This window comes from Protopterus annectens, chromosome 14.part0 (genome assembly GCF_019279795.1).
Source record: "Protopterus annectens isolate FY-2018-M chromosome 14.part0, PAN1.0, whole genome shotgun sequence".
NCBI lineage: Eukaryota > Metazoa > Chordata > Ceratodontiformes > Protopteridae > Protopterus > Protopterus annectens.
The window spans coordinates 917,790,911-917,809,202 of NC_056748.1; the positions used below are offsets into that span (position 1 = coordinate 917,790,911).

Here is an 18,292-nt window from a genome sequence, read left to right on the forward strand (position 1 = left end):
AGTAATGTCAGATTTGGTAACTATAAAGTGAGGCAGGCAGAAGAGCAGAGCTTGAGAATATTGCACTTTTCTGAAGTTACATGGAGTACATAAATTCAGTTTGAAGTAACTTGACCCTTGTGTTCTTTTTTTAATTTACTGCTCTGCAATCATTTACATTGGTACTGCATTTTCATTTCTGCCAAAGGAATCAATTCCTGAAGTTCCTTTCCTTTCTGAAGTTTGGTACTTTGATCTCAGATGTTTCCCTGCATATAATACTGTTAACTAATATAAATTTAGAGATTTATTGAGAGTAATTGAGGAGTACAGTTTTCTGCTTAGCAGATATATGACACATGGAATTTAGTAATAATATAAGAATGTGTTATATAATCCTTGTTAGAATGATTGACAATTCAGAATGGTTCACTCATTCATAGTAACTGTACATGAACAGGGGAACTGCCGAAGCATTCTTTATGGTAACTTACATTCATTAATAATTTGAAAGTTAATGAACAGTATGCAGGTGACTTGATGAGTATTTTTCCCCTTTCTCTGAGCCAAAAACAATCAAGAATGAATGAAAGTATGCAGTCATATAGCATGGTATTTATATTTTCTTACTAATATTAACAGAAAAAAACAAGAACTAGTTAAGACACACACAAATCATATATTGTCCCTTGCAATGACAATTTGCAGATCAGCACAAAAGTCTAGTTTTGGAATCTCAGGGTCCCAGAAAAGTATAGTATAACTCCTCAAATCATTCCATTCTGACATTGTGTCCTTCAGTTTTTGCAGTCTGTGCTATTGCAACCCCCCCCCAATAGTGCATTCTCCAGACACATTTACCCTACATGTGATTAAGGATTAGTTAATATGAGTTTAAATTATCTTAACTCAACTCATCAAGATCACCTCTTATCACATATCAAAGTTTAGAGTCATGGGCACAGTGCATCATTACTTTTGCAAGTTACATAGACACACACACACCTATACATGAGAGATATCAATATTGCATAGCCTTCCTCAGGCAAGCTCAAGACACAATGTTGGCACTGCCATAAAAAAAAATGTTGGCAAGTCACCTGCCTCAAACAGATGCCCTACGCAGACCGTCTCAAAAAACTCGAGCTTTACTCCATCGCATATCGCCTACTCATAGGTGATCTCTGCCTAACATACAAAGCTATGTCAAACCCAAAGCCGTTGGACATGCTCCACTTAAAGAAATCCCAATCCTTCCAAGCTACATGCTCAAGGGACCTAAACCTTGTCACCACAATAAACGGAACATGCCTGAGGGATAGATTCCTGTCCCGGAGACTTTCCATACTCTGGAATAAACTACCTATCTATATCAAACAAAGCTCCTCATTAGCACTCTTCAAGAAAAATCTTGATGATTGGATGGGAAATAGGAAATTCACCCCGGGGATCACCTCTGTGGCTCTGCTCAACAGTTGCACAGGAAAATAATTTTCTTGGGTGGCAAAAAAAGCCAGGGTACCTTTTTTGGCTGGGCTTGTATAGACCCCAGGGCTGATAGCCTAGTACCTAGCTATGAACTTATTAACATTTATATTTCAAATTATTAAAGACCTCCCTCTCCACTACTGAATGTAATTCTTGTATATCACACTCACTTCCTTTACTGTTTTATTCAAGCTGATGAAGCTGTGGATAGCAGTGAAACCAGTTTATAGTGAAAAAGAAAGAATTATTGAGTATCCATTACGTGGTATACTTTATTGGAACCCATTCATAGTGCTGGAAATGGAGTGCTTGTATATGTGTGTGTACATGTGTATGTGTAAATATATATATATATATATGTATATGTGTGTGTGTATATATACATGTAATTGTGTGTGTGTGTGTGTGTGTGTGTGTGTGTGTGTGTGTATATATATATATATATATATATATATATATATATATATATATGTGTGTGTATACATGTAATTGTGTGTGTGTGTATATATATATATATATATATATACACACACACACACACACACACACACACACACACACACATGACACTACTTTGGTTGACTTCTGTTTAGTTGATACAGCTCATTCGACTAAACAGATGGTCGAGACAACAAAAGTAGCAGATTGGACAGTTCTCAGGGTTGGGGAATTTGCCATTTCCCCGAGAATTGTGCAATCTAATTTTTTTATTTTATTTTAGAGTTTTTGCATGCACTGAGAGTGGTCTGTAACTGTCAGTCATAGAGTTTCACAGTTGTGCTCTTAAGTGTCAGTGGTGCAAAAGGTGGGCATACTTGCCTTTGGTGCCGAAGGTAGGGAGTTCTTTTCCCACATCAGGTAGGTTGATTGCTCACACTACTGTGCAGTATAAGGGGGAGGAGTGTTGCACTCGTGTGTGTGTGTGTGTGTGTGTGTGTGTGTGTGTGTGTGTGTGTGTGTGTGTGTGTGTGTGTGTGTGTGTGTGTGTGTGTGTGTGTGTGTGTGTGTGTGTGTGTGTGTGTGTGTGTGTGTGTGTGTCTCCTGTTTGGACCAGCTTAAAAACCTTTTGTCAGTTTGCCAGTCATTCCTTATTGCATATCGTTACCACACCAATTAGTTTTTATTCTGTATTGCATATTACCAGCACACCATTTTGTTCTTTTTTTATGTAACACAGGCCATTTATTCTTCATGGGCAGCAGGCACTAATTTTTAGATTAATAATTGAAATGCACAGTTGTTTGTCAGCAGCCACCTCTTCACTAGTTACAGATCCCTATTCTTTACTCATTTCCCTATATTCAGAAACATTTTCTTCTTTGTAATCTCCAGGGCTTTTAACATTAGTGGGACTGTTATCAGCCTTAAGTTAACGTTGTGGAACATCCCTCTGGATGTTACATTTAATACACAGACCCCTGTTAGTGGGATGAGTTTATGGGAAAAGAAGAGTATCTTTAACCCACCATTACATGCTACGTACAGAATGCTGAGAGTTGTGTAGAAACTGAACTAAGGAATTACACCGATAGTAAATGTAGACGTTATTTGGAGAGGGAGGGAGCTGCACTAATAAGTGTGATGACATCTCCATATGGCTGGGTCGCAAGCAGAATGGAGCTTTTGGATGACGTTTGTGTATAGTAGATAGTAAGATAAACTCTAACATTTTCAAATATATCGAGGATGCAACTACATTTTTTAAATATGGATATCAAATTCATGATAATTACAATACCTGGATGTCACTATTTACAAAAATCGTGGCCATAATAAATTTTTTTCTAGAATATTTTGGAAACCTACCTACTTGCATTTTCCTAGTGCACACCTTTTAGATCAGAACAGGAATATAATGAAGGGTCAATTCATATATGCAGCATGCTTGACTTACCAGTGTGGTGATTTTGTGTATGAATCTGAGCTTATAAAGTGTTTGTTTCTCCAAAGAGGTTACCATATTCCTGGGTGAAGGAGATCAGTTAGGAAATCATTTCTGGTTGGGGTGATAAGCTTGTTCCTAATATAAATCAGTGTAATCATAATAAGCGGTATTTAGAGTTAGACAGCCAACCTATTAGCCATATAAATAATAAACCTTTTGCTAAAGCACTACATCTGGATTATAATCAAGATACTAAATTCATAAGGGAAGTCATAGTTAAATATTGGAATATGTGTAAGATACTACCCATGACTTTGAAAATGTTTGCTGTCTCCCCTTAATTTATATATAAGGAGGGTAAAAACTTAAAAGACATGTGAAAGTAAAATATATAAGGAATAATTTAGACAATAAATGAAGTTTTGGTTTCTTGTAATGAACATTTGCAAGGCCATCAATATTATAACTGTTTGAGTAGTGGGGTGATGTATATAGCAGTATGTGGAACCTGCAGTTTGTTTTACATTGGTACAATGGAGAAGGCAGTAAAAAAAGTATGTATGAGCATATGTATGATATATCCAAAAATGTGGACACAAATGGCCTAGCAAAACACCTTAGGTTGTGCAATAGGGTCTATATTAGATAAACGAACGCCTAAATGTTCGAATCTCTAAAGGTCAGCCTTTAGAGATCGAACAGTTAAGTGTTGGAATATCTTTAAAAATAAAAAAATAAATAAATAAAACTAAAACAAATAAAAACTAAAGGGTGTAAGCAGGGGTCAAGCCCCCCCCTGCACCCTTACACCCCCGCTACTTAAATATACCAACTCCAAGATCACGCTACAGTGTAGGGAATGGGAAATTTCCCATTTCCACTCTGCAGTGCACTGAAGTACGATCTTAGAGTTGATATATTTAAGTAGGGGGTGTGGGGGTGCAGGGGGGCTTGCCCCCCTGCTAAAACCCTTTCAGTTTACCTTTTTTTTTTCTTTCTTTCTTTTATTACATTTGTGAACACTTAAATGTTTGATCTCTAAAGGTTGACCTAGATTCGAACATTTATAGACCCGTGCAATAATGGACATTTCACATTTTTTTGTACTGGAATAAGTACCTAAGGGGGGTGGCCTATGGGAAAGTAGATTGGAGTGTAGGGGACTATTCTGGCAGCTGTTCCTGGAAGATAACAAAAAGCTAGGTCTGAATGACCTGATATTTATTGCACAATTAAGTTACGGTCTGCAAAATGATGAATTATAACTCATAAATTATAACATTATTATTCTTTTAATGATTTTTTTGTTAGTATTTAAACATGGATTTTTAATGTTACACTTATGTATATGAAATATTTTTGAATTTTAAACATTAAATGATGTTTACCTTCTATTAATCATTTGTTTTCTTAAGTATTTAATTCATCCATTTGCCTTGACTGATAATAAGTCACACTCCAAAAAATCATTGGTCAAATAAAGTCGCATACTGGTAGTGATTTAGTTCTGATGAAGTCCTGTACGCTTTTGGGATGAAAGTGCTTAACTGCAACTATTTTTAATGATATTTATTAATGTTTTTTGACAAAGTTTACCAGAGTTTCTAGATTCTGTCTGTAACTTGTCATTTGTCTGATGGCCCTTTTTTCGGCTCAATTTGATGAGTGGTTAATTTATTGTATTTTGATATTTGATTGACTATCTACGTCTTGGGTGTCATCCTGTGCATTCCACAAGCAGGAACTGGCTGTTCATTTTAGAAGTATTAGTTACAGATCTCTTTAATGTGGAGTTATTCAGATGACTTTTACTTTTGCAGAGATTGTGCATATTGACTGCTGTTAGATTATAATGACAGCAGTTTAAATGGCCTTTTACAGTTGAAATGTTCTTAAATGGGTAGCTTTCTCATTATTGGTTCATATTTTTTTGTTCCACTGCTTACTGAAAAATATTCATAACCACAAATTTAAAACTTTAATAAGTGTTACTGTGTATTACATTATTTAGGTTCTTTTTAATAATCAAGAAAGTCAATCAACAAACACTTGCATTTATGCATGGTCTTAAAATTTTGTGCAGGGGGCCCATTGTTTGAAAACAACCACAAGGTATACTTAATCTGACATTGGCCAGATTAATTTTCTTTAACTTTGGGTTTCAATGCAATTTCAATGAATGGGAATTTCGGGGGTAGAGAAGTCTACTATTCACCCAGTTCTGTTTGCATTCTGCGACTGTATTGTCTTGTTTAGCGAATGGCTATCAGTGTTTGTGTTATGAAATTTGAAATAAAAGTTTTAAGTTAAATCCAAAGATCTGTAATCATTGGAGAAGTAAAGATAAAAATGGTATGCATACTAACACATTTGAACAGTGTTGTATTGTAATTGAGGAGAGAGAGAGATTCAAGTAATGGGATATGTTAGTGGCTACTGGGGTTGGACGTGATCATTATCCTGCATAGGGCTCCGTTTGACCATGATCTGTATATGAATAAGTGACATAAAAAGAGAGGGAAGAATCAAAGATAAAATAGAGTCAGTAGAGCAATTTAGGGTAACCCTAGATACATCCTAGAAGCTAGGGCCTTGAGTGAGCTCAGATGTTAAGCTGCAGAAGACAGTATGGGTTGGTGAGCTTTACCCCATACTAAGAAATAGTACAAGAACTAACGATTCATTAAAAATGTTTATAATAAATCCTACTGACAAGGCAAAATTACTGAAAAGTGGAAAGTTGCAAGTCCCATTCATAAGATTGTAAGACATGAAAGTTAGAAATATCATCCTGATTTGTATATAGCTGCAGTGGAAAATCAGTGGATTGCTGCTAATAGAAAGTCTGCTAAAATGTGTGTAAGCCAGTCTGTTGCACAGTGACAGAAGGTATCACAGAGCCACAACAGAAATGTTATTTTAGCAAAGATGACCAAGTTTAAGCAAGATAAAAAGGACAGAAACATATCCAGAATTCTTGCGGTTGGTCTGCTGATGAAGAATTTTATTTGTTCTGATTGCATAGTATTTTACAATTGTTTCAAGCTCTTAGTAGTCGGATATGAAATACCTGCTTGAGAGCAACGAGACTTTGTGCAATGAATTTTTTTTATTTATTTTATTTTACATTTGTTGACCGGGCTGGTCCAACTGGATATATGTCCATTTTCATTGGAGGCCCAGGGAGAAAAGCTCCACACTTCAGAGTAGTATTTACAAAACACAGGTACGTTACAAAGCTTTGGCCATCATAACAATTCATTGCATTTTATCTTATGAGTAAAAAAACAATCCTATTATATGACAGCTATGGATGTACATACAAAAAAATGTGTAAAAATATGTAAAAAAGCACACTATTAAACAATAAATCACACACACATTATTGTTAATAAAAGATTAACTAGTTCATGCAGGTATGAAGATTAGTGTCTGGAGACAAGTGAGGTAGTTATTCTGGGTTAGCACAGGGGCACAACCAATGTGATTTAGGGTATGGTTTAAGTTTGGTTTTAAATAGGGTACCTGAGGATAGGGAGGTTAGGTGAAATAGGGAGGGTGTTCCAGGTTTTACCCACTGTGTTAGATAACAGTGAGTCTCCGGCCAGATCGTTGGTTTTACTTATCTGTACCAGTAGTTTATTTGATGAATGCAGGGTCTTTAGATTATTGGTGACTAGGTTAGTGAGTATTGGAGTATTTGTAGGTTGATACAGGATCTTATGGGCAACTATTAGTTGATTCAGTAGAATTAAATTTGACAACTCTAACCATCCTAGTTGATTAAGATTGTTGCAATGATGGGTTCTGTAGGTTGACCCAGTTGCAAATCTGGCACTATTATTGTAGGAGATGCCAGCTTGTTCATATTGCTTTTGCATAGTTTAGTATAGATGGTGGATGAGTATAGTAGGGTTGAGATTAAGTGGGTACGGGCATAGCGGTCCTGGATAGTGGAGTCAGAAAGAGTTTGTTCCTATAGAGAGAACCTAGTGTTTTGTTTACTGTTTTTATAGTGTTGTTAATATGGGGTAAGATTATTATCAATTAGTACCCCAAGTAGTTTTGTGGTAGAATCAGGAGATATGATAGTACCATTGCTAGATGTGACATTAAAGTTCGTTGGGGAGGCTCTGCGGGTGGGAGTGAATATTAGCATTTTTGTTTTTTTTGGGTTCAGGATGAGACATCAGTGAATGAGCCATTTCTCTACTGTGTTAAACACGTTTTGGGTTAGGGACTGTAGTTGTGATGTGAAGTGGCTGAGCATATTAATGTGGAGTCATCCACTTATTGGATGCAGGCAGCTTGAGGTATTACAGAGTGTAGGTCATTAGTTTGTGTCTTTCGACTTTTCCCGGTTAGGGGTCGCCACAGCGGAACTCCGGTCCACTAATGATTGGCAGTAGATTTTTACGTACTGGCTTGCTGGGCCTAATGCATAACCATCAACGAAGGAACACCCATTCATGCATGCCGCCACACAGAAGAGGATGAGAATCGAACGGGCAATGTCTAACTGTGAGGCGACAACGCTACTGCAGCACAATCAACGCAATATGGGAGAGGACCCAGTATGGAGCCTTGAGGGATACCAAGGGTAATTGGGAGGTGGGAAGACAAGGTTATTCTCCCATAGTACAGCCTGTTGCCTGTTATTTCAGTAGGATTGGAACCACTGTATAGCAAGAGGATATTGACAGGTTTTTAAGTGTTTGAGTAGCTGGTGGTTGATCAATGGCTTTTGACAGATCAATAAAGAGGGCTGAGGACAGAGTGTCATTATTATGATTTTTATTAATGCAGTCAGTGAAGGATAAAAGAGCAGAGGTGGTGCCATGAAATGGTCTGAAGCCATGCTGGCAGATAGCTAGTAAGTTGTTTTCTAGTAGGTGTTGTAATAGCTGCTTATGAATGCACCTCTCCATGATTTTTGCCAATGGGGATAATATGGCTATAGGCCTGTAGTTGTATAAATCTTTGGAGTTACCACTTTTATGCAGGGGGATAATATGTGAAATTTTCCAAATTGATGGGATGGTTCCTTTAGAAATAGTTCTGTTAATGAGGATAGATATGGGGTAGGCTATAGCTTTAGCAGCTTTTTGCAGGTATTCTGCAGGTAGTAAGTCTGCAGCAAGGGTGGTGGGCTTAAGTTTCTGAATAAGGGTACAGACAAGGGATGTAGGAATACGTTGAAATTGAAATAGTGGGGGGCTGTTAGAGATAGAAGAGGAAGAAGATATATAGTGTCAGGGGATAGCTGATTGGCAAGAGATTGAATGGTCTCTGTGAAGAAAGTGTTAAAATAATTGGCTATTTGGTTGGGGCTGTTGTGATCAAAGCCTGAGGAGTTGGGTGTGACTGAACGACCAGGGTGTAAAAGTTTATTGATGCCAGACCAGAATTTTTGAGGTTTATTTTGGTGGGTTTGTTTGAGGTGACAGTAAAAGTTTCTTTTATCTGACAGTATGGCTTTTTTGGTTTCATTTCTTAACTGTCTGAACTTTAATTGATCTGTAGAGCATTTAGTTGTCCGCCAGCTGACCTAGTGTTTGTTTCTTTGGAGATTTTTTTGTTTGGTAGTTTTGGAGAGCCATGGGGCTGGTTTAGACCTACATCTAATTGTGCGTGTTGGGGCATGGTAGTCTAGAGTGGTCAAGAATTTGAAATTAAAGTATTTAACTGCATCTTTTAATGGTAGGTGTTTCAGGGGGGTGACCAAGTCGCAAGCTATGAGTTCTTGTTGAAAGTTGTCAGGGTTAAAATATTTGTTAGACCTTATAGTCTTATAAATGGCTGGGTTTGGGATGTCACTCTTATACCTGATTAAGAAGGTGAGTGGTCGCTTAGATCTTCAGGGAGGGTCCCTACTTTGTAGGATTGATGATGACTATTTGTAAGAATCCAGTCAAGGGTGCTGTCATTGTTAAGTGTATTGGATCTAGTGGGAGATGCAATGGTTTGAGTAAAACCATGTAGGCTGATGTGGGCAAGAAGGCTGCTCAGATGTACAGCACCTCCAGTTTATATTAAAGTCACCGAGTACTATGGTTTCTTGTGGGTAGATGGTGGACAACCAACTTAGGATGGCCTGTAAGGTGCTGATATTATTGCCTGGGGGAAGGTAGATATAGATGATATAAATGGATTTACATTTGTTGAGTTGAATCTTGGAAATAAGAACTTCTGCATTACTAGTTAGTGGAGGTTTAGATTCTATCAAGGTCACCTGTAATCCAGTTTTATATAGAATAGCTGCACTGGACCTGAGGGGTTGAATAGAGAGTTGAAAAGGAAATGCTTTTTGAAGTGAACATTTTATTTGTATTGGTAAATTATAATTAACTGTGTGAAAATATTCTAGAGATCCTTTCTGTATCTCTCAGGTAGATGGTAAGCTGAGCACCTTTACCAAAAAATTTCACACTGAACCCAATTGCTCACTTTTTTTTTTTTTTTCATTTGTTATTTGAACTGTTAGTAATACTTGCTGATTTTGAAAAGGACTTGGTTAAAACTACCTGACTAGTTGAAATGCTTCATGACAGCATGATATTTAGATAATCAAGTGACTATGAAACTGCAGTCGTCCCAATCATTAAAAAACATAAAAATGAGAAAACAAGTAAGGGAATTCATAACAAATTAATTTTCTTTATTAACTTTATAAAACAAGTTACAAAAAAAAAACTTTGCTTTAAAAGAAAGAAAGTGGAAAACTGAGGTGGAGCATCACACTGAGTGTGAAGTCTACTACCAGAGAATCATCTGTGTCCTCAGGTACCTGCTCAGCAGCTAAAGTTTTAATTAAATCTTGTAGAAGGACTGGAATCTCAGAAAGACTAACATGAAGCAAAGGGTATCACATTGCTCTACTGTATATGAAAGAATGCCATTGCAGACATTTTTTTCAGTTCATAAGAATAATCCTTAATTTTTGGTGGATAGATTACATAGTGCCCCTGTTTAAGGTAAGACTCAAAACTACGTGGACGTATTATGTAGTGCCTCTCTTTATGGTAAAAAACAGAAGCATTCCAAGAAATTATAGGCCAGTAGCCTGACTTGGATTGCCATAAAACTGACTGACATTCTATTAGATAAATGAAATTAGTCAGCCTGCAATGGCAAGACTTGGTCTCATGGAGATTATTACTCATAGACTAGTTAGAATTTTATATACTGACAATGTGGACATTAAATGGGGAAAAACACGCAAGGAGATTTTTTTTTTAGACCTATGCCTTACCCAGTCAGATAAACCTGTTAGCTTATATGCTCTTTCTGCTGATGCAATGCAATATACTCTTATCCTACAAAAAAAAAAAAAAAAACAAACAAAAAAAAAAACATGAATGATATAGCACTTCTAAGTGCTTTTTGGAGCATTAGCCGAAACCTTTCAGACATTATGTCAGAAGTATGTATTTCAGTCTTTTTTTCTGGGGGCGGGATAACTTGCGTTCTTTTGTAACACAATCACAAACTTGAAGCCTAGAGATGTCTGTGGGTAATAGTTGTCTTCTGGCATATAATTTAGGTTTTCACAATATATTTTTGCATTCATGAGCTTATTCAATGATTCAATGGATACTCAAAAAGATACACACACAGATCTCAAACAAATGGCAACAAACATTTCTCTGAAAGATGGAAAGTTTTATTTATGAGCAAGTCTGTCACTGAATTCCAAAACTTTGTGTTTTACCACTAAAATGTGCTGGCAGGCATCAGAGAGAGAATTAAAAACTCTGATAAACTTGAGTATTGCCGAATGCCTTGTTTAGAGTATTACACGTGTGTTAGTCATGTCAGCTTCTTTGAAAACTGTTAATGCTGTATGTTAGCAGTTTTATTAGTTTTATTAATGACTACCTTTTGGGAAAACTGTACGATCAATGCACCAAGCATCAACAATCTCTATTATTAAAGAAGACAGATTTAACTTACCAAAAAATCAGCACCATGAATTTTATATTTAATTGCCACTGCAGCACAGTCATTTAATCCATTCTATAAAAAAGTAAGAAAAAAATATTACTTGATGAATCTGTTTGCTGGTTGTCATGTTAATAATTAATATATTACTGTAACAGAATACTGTGGCGTATATCATAGTATTTCCATTGCGGGATATTCTGTACAGAGTATGAGCTATACATCACTTCTTCAGAGTCACATCTTTCAATCTGCAGGCATCAAAAATGAGTACAAAGGATCCGGGAAAAAAGTAAATCCAGACAGAAGTCCAGACACCTAATAAGCATGTACCAAATAGAACACAATTCTTCCCATTTTCCTGAAAGACTGCAGATACTACACAGACATAAAAAAATTTAAAAATAAGACTGACCATAATTACACAAAAATATAAGCATATTATTAAAGACACAGTGTACAGTCTCTGGATTTTAATGAAATGTATTGTACTATCTACCTCGCAAAGTAATTTATTTGTCCTTCTCAAAAATTAAAGTGTTGCATGTGGCTACTCTTTATTTAAATTATTGGTGCTCCCACCATGGTGGTTATATATGCTCTTTTCCGGTGGGCTACACTGCTTCTGAATCATATGTGATGGTGAGGTGTTTCAGAAAATCATCTGGTATAAATCAGGCCTGAAAATATGTACCTCCAAAATAGGTACAGTTGATAGGTCTGTCCACAGTCCCCCAGTTTTGATAAGCGAGGCATGCCACTTATTCCTTACCAGGTTTAGTGATCATTCTAATGACACTATAGAGATGTGACTGCTGCTCATGATAACCAGTTTCTTCATGCACACCAAATTGCCAGAAAGTTCCAAAATAGACAAGCATCTCTAGATATGCTCCCTGCTTCCTGAAAAGTCCATGTGATAATCGGCCTCTGCTGTCAGCTAATACTTTCATGACTTTACAAAATCATTCTGATTGACACAAACGAATCTACCCTAGCATCGCCCATTAAAAAATAAGAACAGTAACTGCTATCAGAGTATCATCTTTAAAGGACAGTAGCATCCAAATATTAGTTTTGACCCCCCTAAAGTTTTACATAAAAACTTAATTCCAGTATTTTCCCCACTGTTTTCTTCCTACAAAAGCCTAGCATTTCAATGCTCATTATTTTAGCTCTGGGTGAAATATTGTGTGATTTATTTGTGGAATTTGTTGTTTCATTTAATATCATTTGACCCAATGCAGAAGATCTGCCATTGGAATTATTTACAGATAACTTTCCTGCTGTAGTGCTTGTGTTTCTACTTACCATCTACATTTTCAAGTGAGAAGTTGTAGGATGCTTGCATTTAACACATTTAGTGACAAAAGTGGTTTGGCTATTGTTTCTTGTTTAAAACCAGGAAAATACCATATAAAGACAGTTTAAGAAGGTTTAACTAAATGTCACCCTCCTGGTCTCTTCAAGATAAACTTCTGAAGAATGGTGCTCAGGGTGGTTGAGCTTGTTTTACATTAACAATATCAATAATAACATTGGCTAATGGGCTTGCATATGCCTTTGTAGGTTATACGATTCCTTAAGGAATGTGATGCTACAGTATATATAATTTGGGAATGAAACTTTACATTGTTTGGGGCTTGTGTAAAGATGGTCAGCCTAGCATTTGTGCTAGTTAATAACCTTACTCTGTCATGTTTTTGTATCAATATATTAGATGCTTAATATGCTGGTTATATATAAATTCTTACTCTATCTTACTATGTAGTAAATTTGTTAAAATATGGCTGGATACTGTTTGTAGTATTATCTTCTTAAATTACTACTTCACAGTTTAATGGTTTCCAAACTTTTGTCGTTATCTAATAAAGTTCAATTAACAGTAAACAAGTAATCAACTTCAAAGGAAGGTACTGAAAAAAAATGCCGACACTGTCTTCAAAGATAATAAAAAAGGCACAGTACTATCAGAGACTGAAGGAAATGTAGAAATGGCATGACAACTCAGGAGAAAAGCAAATTTATATTGGTATAATTACCTTGTGATGTCCTCACTCTGAGCAGAGTAATCAAGGAGCCTGAATCCTCCCCACTGGCACTGAAAAGGGACATTCACTTGAAACCAAAAATGGATACACCCAGTATTACCAGATGCAGCTCTCTGCATCAAGCACAATTTCCATTAACTCATTCACTCCAATGGAGCTCAGGAAGTTTGCACTGTAACTTCCAATGGGCAGAGCCTAACCCTTTTTACAAAATCAAATTATCTCCTCTTATTTCAAACAAATGGTCATATCTCTGGAACCATAGGGGATATGAAGGAAGTATAAATGGCAAACTCTTCAGCACAAACTATTTTTATTGTGGCAGCATTCATTAGGTCCTAGGTCTTAAACTGAATTTTATAAGTTACAGTAAACACAATAACTATTACGTTTGTTATATTTTGTAAACCAATTACAATATCTCAGCAACCACTCAAGTTACACACATACTGTCAGGAACATTTTATTCATCTAGCTGAAAGCATTCATGTGAGGCTGAGCAGTTTTGTCTGTGCTACTTGGTTGTTGAGATATTTGGAGAAATGTGAAAATGACATCTATATAAATTAATATAATAAAAACCACAGTTAATATCGCTTTACCTGCACTAGAAGGAGGTCAATTATTAATGCAGTTAAAACATTGTACGTAGCATGGTTTTGGAATTATTAATGCAAATATGAACTAGAAATATTTGACACCTAGAGGCATCAGTAGGAGGTAACTGCAGGTGTACCTGGAGGCATCACTCAGATGTAATTAGTTGAGAGACAGGGAACACACTCATTCTGGAGTCTGAAGTCTGGGTTTCTTTATCTCCCTCCATGTCCCCAGTAAGAATCCCCCACTAGCACAGCTATAGAGCTGAGACCTCAGTGAGTTCTCCACCACTCTGTCTGTGAAGCCAGTGCTTTGTGACCCTGACACACATCGCACTCTTTGAGATTTGATTTTTACACACACACACACACACACACACACACACACACACACACACACACACACACACACACACACACACACACACCCACACACACACACACATATACACACACATACACACACACATGGGAAAGGCTGGCACAGATTTACTAGCTATGGCCCTTTCTGCCCAGACTATAAGGTAGTTACACCACCACCAGACTCTCCAAAGCCAGGTACTCTAAGGCTCTTACAAGGGTACCCAATTATACTAAGTGAAATTAATATTAATTCAAATGGTAGTGTTCTGACCAATGCAGTAAGGCTTTCAGGAGTGGCCACAGAGTCACCAAATAGATACGAGTACTCTCAAAGGTTAAAATATTCTCTAAAGGACCAGCCACAATGCAAAGTTTACATATATTTAATAACATGTTATAAAAGAACATGAAAATACTAAATATCTATTTACAGCAAACACCAGTGTTTCAGTCACAGGAAATATTAAAAATAACACAGGTGGACAGGTTCACACAGTTACAGAAAAACAATACTTAACTAATCTTACTATATTTTCCTGACTGACCTAAACAATTATTATTCCCTGGTTCCTTATTAGAGCAAGGCAAGATGAAGTGGGTGAGGGGTCCTTCCTTGTCAGGTTACAAAAACAGACTGCCATGAAACTTCAGTCTCACCTAGTATTAAAATATAATTTTTAGTGATGGATTACAGAATGACATCACATACATCTGGTCATCTGACTTCAAGTTCCCATGCCCCCCGGCTAGAAGCTGTCAGAATGTAGCACATATGTGTCAATAATACATACACAGAGAGCCTTGCTAGGATCTGCTGCAGCTCCTGGAAGTCATAAAACAATTTCAAACATCCATCCTTCCAGTGTAGCAATTAGTTCACCCCAAAGACAATGCAGGAAGCTTCCTAGTACAGACTGTTTGACTCTGGCTGTATTGAGAACTGTAAGATAAAATGTTTATTGCCTAAGACCGGTAATTTAATTTCAAACTATTTTCAGAGTTTGATATTAACCTCTTCTCTTCCAGTATCCTCTGTTAAAACATATAAATTTAAACAGTTACAATAATGCGTATATATTTCTTTTTCAGTCCAGCAAGGCACCCTGTTGGTACATTTTTTACACAATCAGCTTTACAAATACATTTTTCAACACAAGTGTCTGTACAAATTAGTTTTATATACAAATGACATATAATTCTTTACAAAATTCCAGCTAGCCATGCTAGCATATGTTGTGCATCCACTGCCCTACTTCTCCTGGCACAGCTGGTAATACCTCACATTATCACATACCATGCCATTTTCACAAAGAGCAAATAAAAAAAATGCTTTGCACAAATCTTGAACATTGTTGTTGTATAGAACATCAAGATATGGTAATTTGTTTTTCATTTTCTGCATAGAGGTGCTCTGTACAATAAAGCATTACTGGCATCAGTTTCTTTGACATCATTCTTCCTCACAGCCCTGACAACCTTGAATTTGCTTCCATCTTGAATGTACTGACTTTGCAGTGGGTCAAGTATCTAATCCTTTAAATGAAGACCTTGTTTTCTAATCTTCAACCCACAATTACTACTATTTTTTTCTCCATTTGCTTGATGAAGCATACTTCAAAATCTTCTCACAAAGCAAAAATGAAGTATTCTCCCATACAAAATTTCTTAGAGTGGTTATTTATGATAGTTAAATTTGATCTGCATGTTCAAAGTAAGCTAAAAAGGCACAAAACATTATGAATACTCTGCATTAAAACTCCTCAGCAAAACAACCAAAGCCACTCTTGCTATCTTCTCCCATCTCTCTTACATGGTGCACCCACCTAACCAACCTTCAGGCTGCAGTTAAAAATAAGCTGCAGTCATGCTTTAATAAGGTTGCAAAATTTGCCCCCAACAAACAATACCACATCCTCCACTGTATTGCCCTTAAGGTATTGAATTGGCTCAAACTGCCTCACCACTTAGATTACATGCATCTTATCTCCACTCGCAACATTATTCACAAAGTCAATGACTACCCTGTTTTTAATCCTAGTCTCCATGTCTGCTACTCTAATAGACTACTACAGTCTAATTAACATCATCATTTCAGCATATGTAAACCCCACAAATCCTCTGGCCAAAGTTTCTACTCATATTCTCACTATGAAATGTATCACTCTGCAAATTAGATCTACCTCTGACCTCTCCAACCATCTATTAAAAGACTACTTATATAAGACATGACTCTGCCCTGGAACAACCCCAGGCTTAGCGTACTTCTTAAATAACTTATTGTCTCTGAACATAGTCCATCTATTTCTTAGATAAAAGACGAATATCATTTCTGCCTAGACTATGTTGTTTAGTCTGCTCGAAAGAGTGTACTCAGTGTGTTTAATGGTATCTCTCTGAACTGCAACTTTTAAGTTCTTTAACTATGTTAATGTTTTTTCACTGCATTCTATCTGTCAAAATATTTGCTCTATGTATACATAAGTTCACACACTATGAACTGAAGTTGTGAATACTAAACATGGGTTAATAGATTTTTCTTTTGTATTAGGTTTTGTAGTAACTTTGTTTAACTGTAGCTGTATTATGTTAATGTGGAGCTTTTCCATAGGCCGCTGAGGAAAATGGGATATTATGCAAGTCAAACCTTTCTGGTAAACAAATGCCCCCCCCCCAAAAAAAAATAAATAAAAATGTGTAGAATTGACCTATGTACTGCTGCAAAGTACTGTGAAGTTAGCCCATTTATAATCACATACATTACACATGACTTTGTATGCTTATTTATTTATTTTTTTTTTCATTTAAACTTTCATTAACATTTTCTGCACTGCAAAGTATGTTTGCTTTGTTGTAATAATACATAATTTTCCAGACTTTTTGGGATTATTTGCCGAAAACTGTTTGGTATTGATCATATTATCCATTGTTTTCCTCTGCTATTTTGATTAAATAATAAATGTAAAAGTTTTATTTTCTGCAGTGAATCCTAAAAAAGCAGATTATTTTTCAGACTTACAAATTAGATATTCTTATCAAGAATTCTTTTGATTTGAATACATAAGCATACCATGTTTATGTTAATTTTAGGACAAAGATTGTCATTTTTATGTTCAAATAGAAAACTATAAGAAATGCTTTGTTTACTTGAAAGCAAAACACTTGGGCAACTTGGAGATTGTCACTGCAGCTAAAGCAAAGTTAGTTCTAAGTGAAATCATTGCTGCCCTGTTGGAATGATTATTCCTTTGCAAAAACACATCATTTGAATCGGTCTACTTCATTTTATCTAAAGACCATTTGATCGAAACCCATTTGACCGAAAGTTCATTTAATCGAAAACCAGTATTCAAGGTAAATAACAGGGAGTTGTCCCCCTCCCAAATGTCATGCGACCCTGGAGTTGGTAGCCCCCACATTGGGGGGTGTGGTGGGGTGAAGATCCCACCAATTTTCATTTAAGATCTGTACTTTTTGTTTTACTGTCTCCTTTTAAAGGAAACTGGGTGGGGGTGGGGGTTGTGCCCCCCACACTCCCCCAACTATATATTTTTGTTTAAGATCTGTACTTTTTGTTTTATTGTCTCCTTTTAAAGGAAACTGGGTGGGGACCTTCACCCCCCCACCCCCCTAACTATATATAACAACTCCAGGGTTGCACAACATTGGGGAGGGGGACACATCCCAGTTTTATGCCTTGAATGCTGGTTTTCGATCAAATGAACTTTCGATAATGTGTGTTTTGATCAAATGGTCTTTCGATCCAATGAAGTAGACCCATTTGAATACATGTATGAAAATGTTATATACTGTTCAGAATGTTTGCCTTATCAGTTACTGGGAGGACTGTGTCCATGATACTCCTGTGTTTGCCATTATACTCCAGTGTATGCCAGGGATGACTTCCATTTAAATCACTGAATATGGTTGTCTGGGAAAATTACCAAATGCATCATGTTTTTATAGGATATATAGGAAAAACAGCTCCT

General features: G+C 36.5%; 1 protein-coding gene across 3 annotated transcripts in view; it reads right to left on the reverse strand.

Annotated features, from left to right (window-relative positions):
• Positions 1–18,292, reverse strand: part of BLNK (B cell linker) — a 964,832-nt gene that overhangs the window by 868,140 nt on the left and 78,400 nt on the right. For all 3 annotated transcript variants that reach the window (XM_044056709.1, XM_044056708.1, XM_044056707.1), the window contains exon 2: positions 11,306–11,368. In XM_044056709.1, the coding sequence (XP_043912644.1) occupies positions 11,306–11,368 (63 nt within the window). The remainder of the gene's footprint in view (positions 1–11,305; positions 11,369–18,292) is intronic.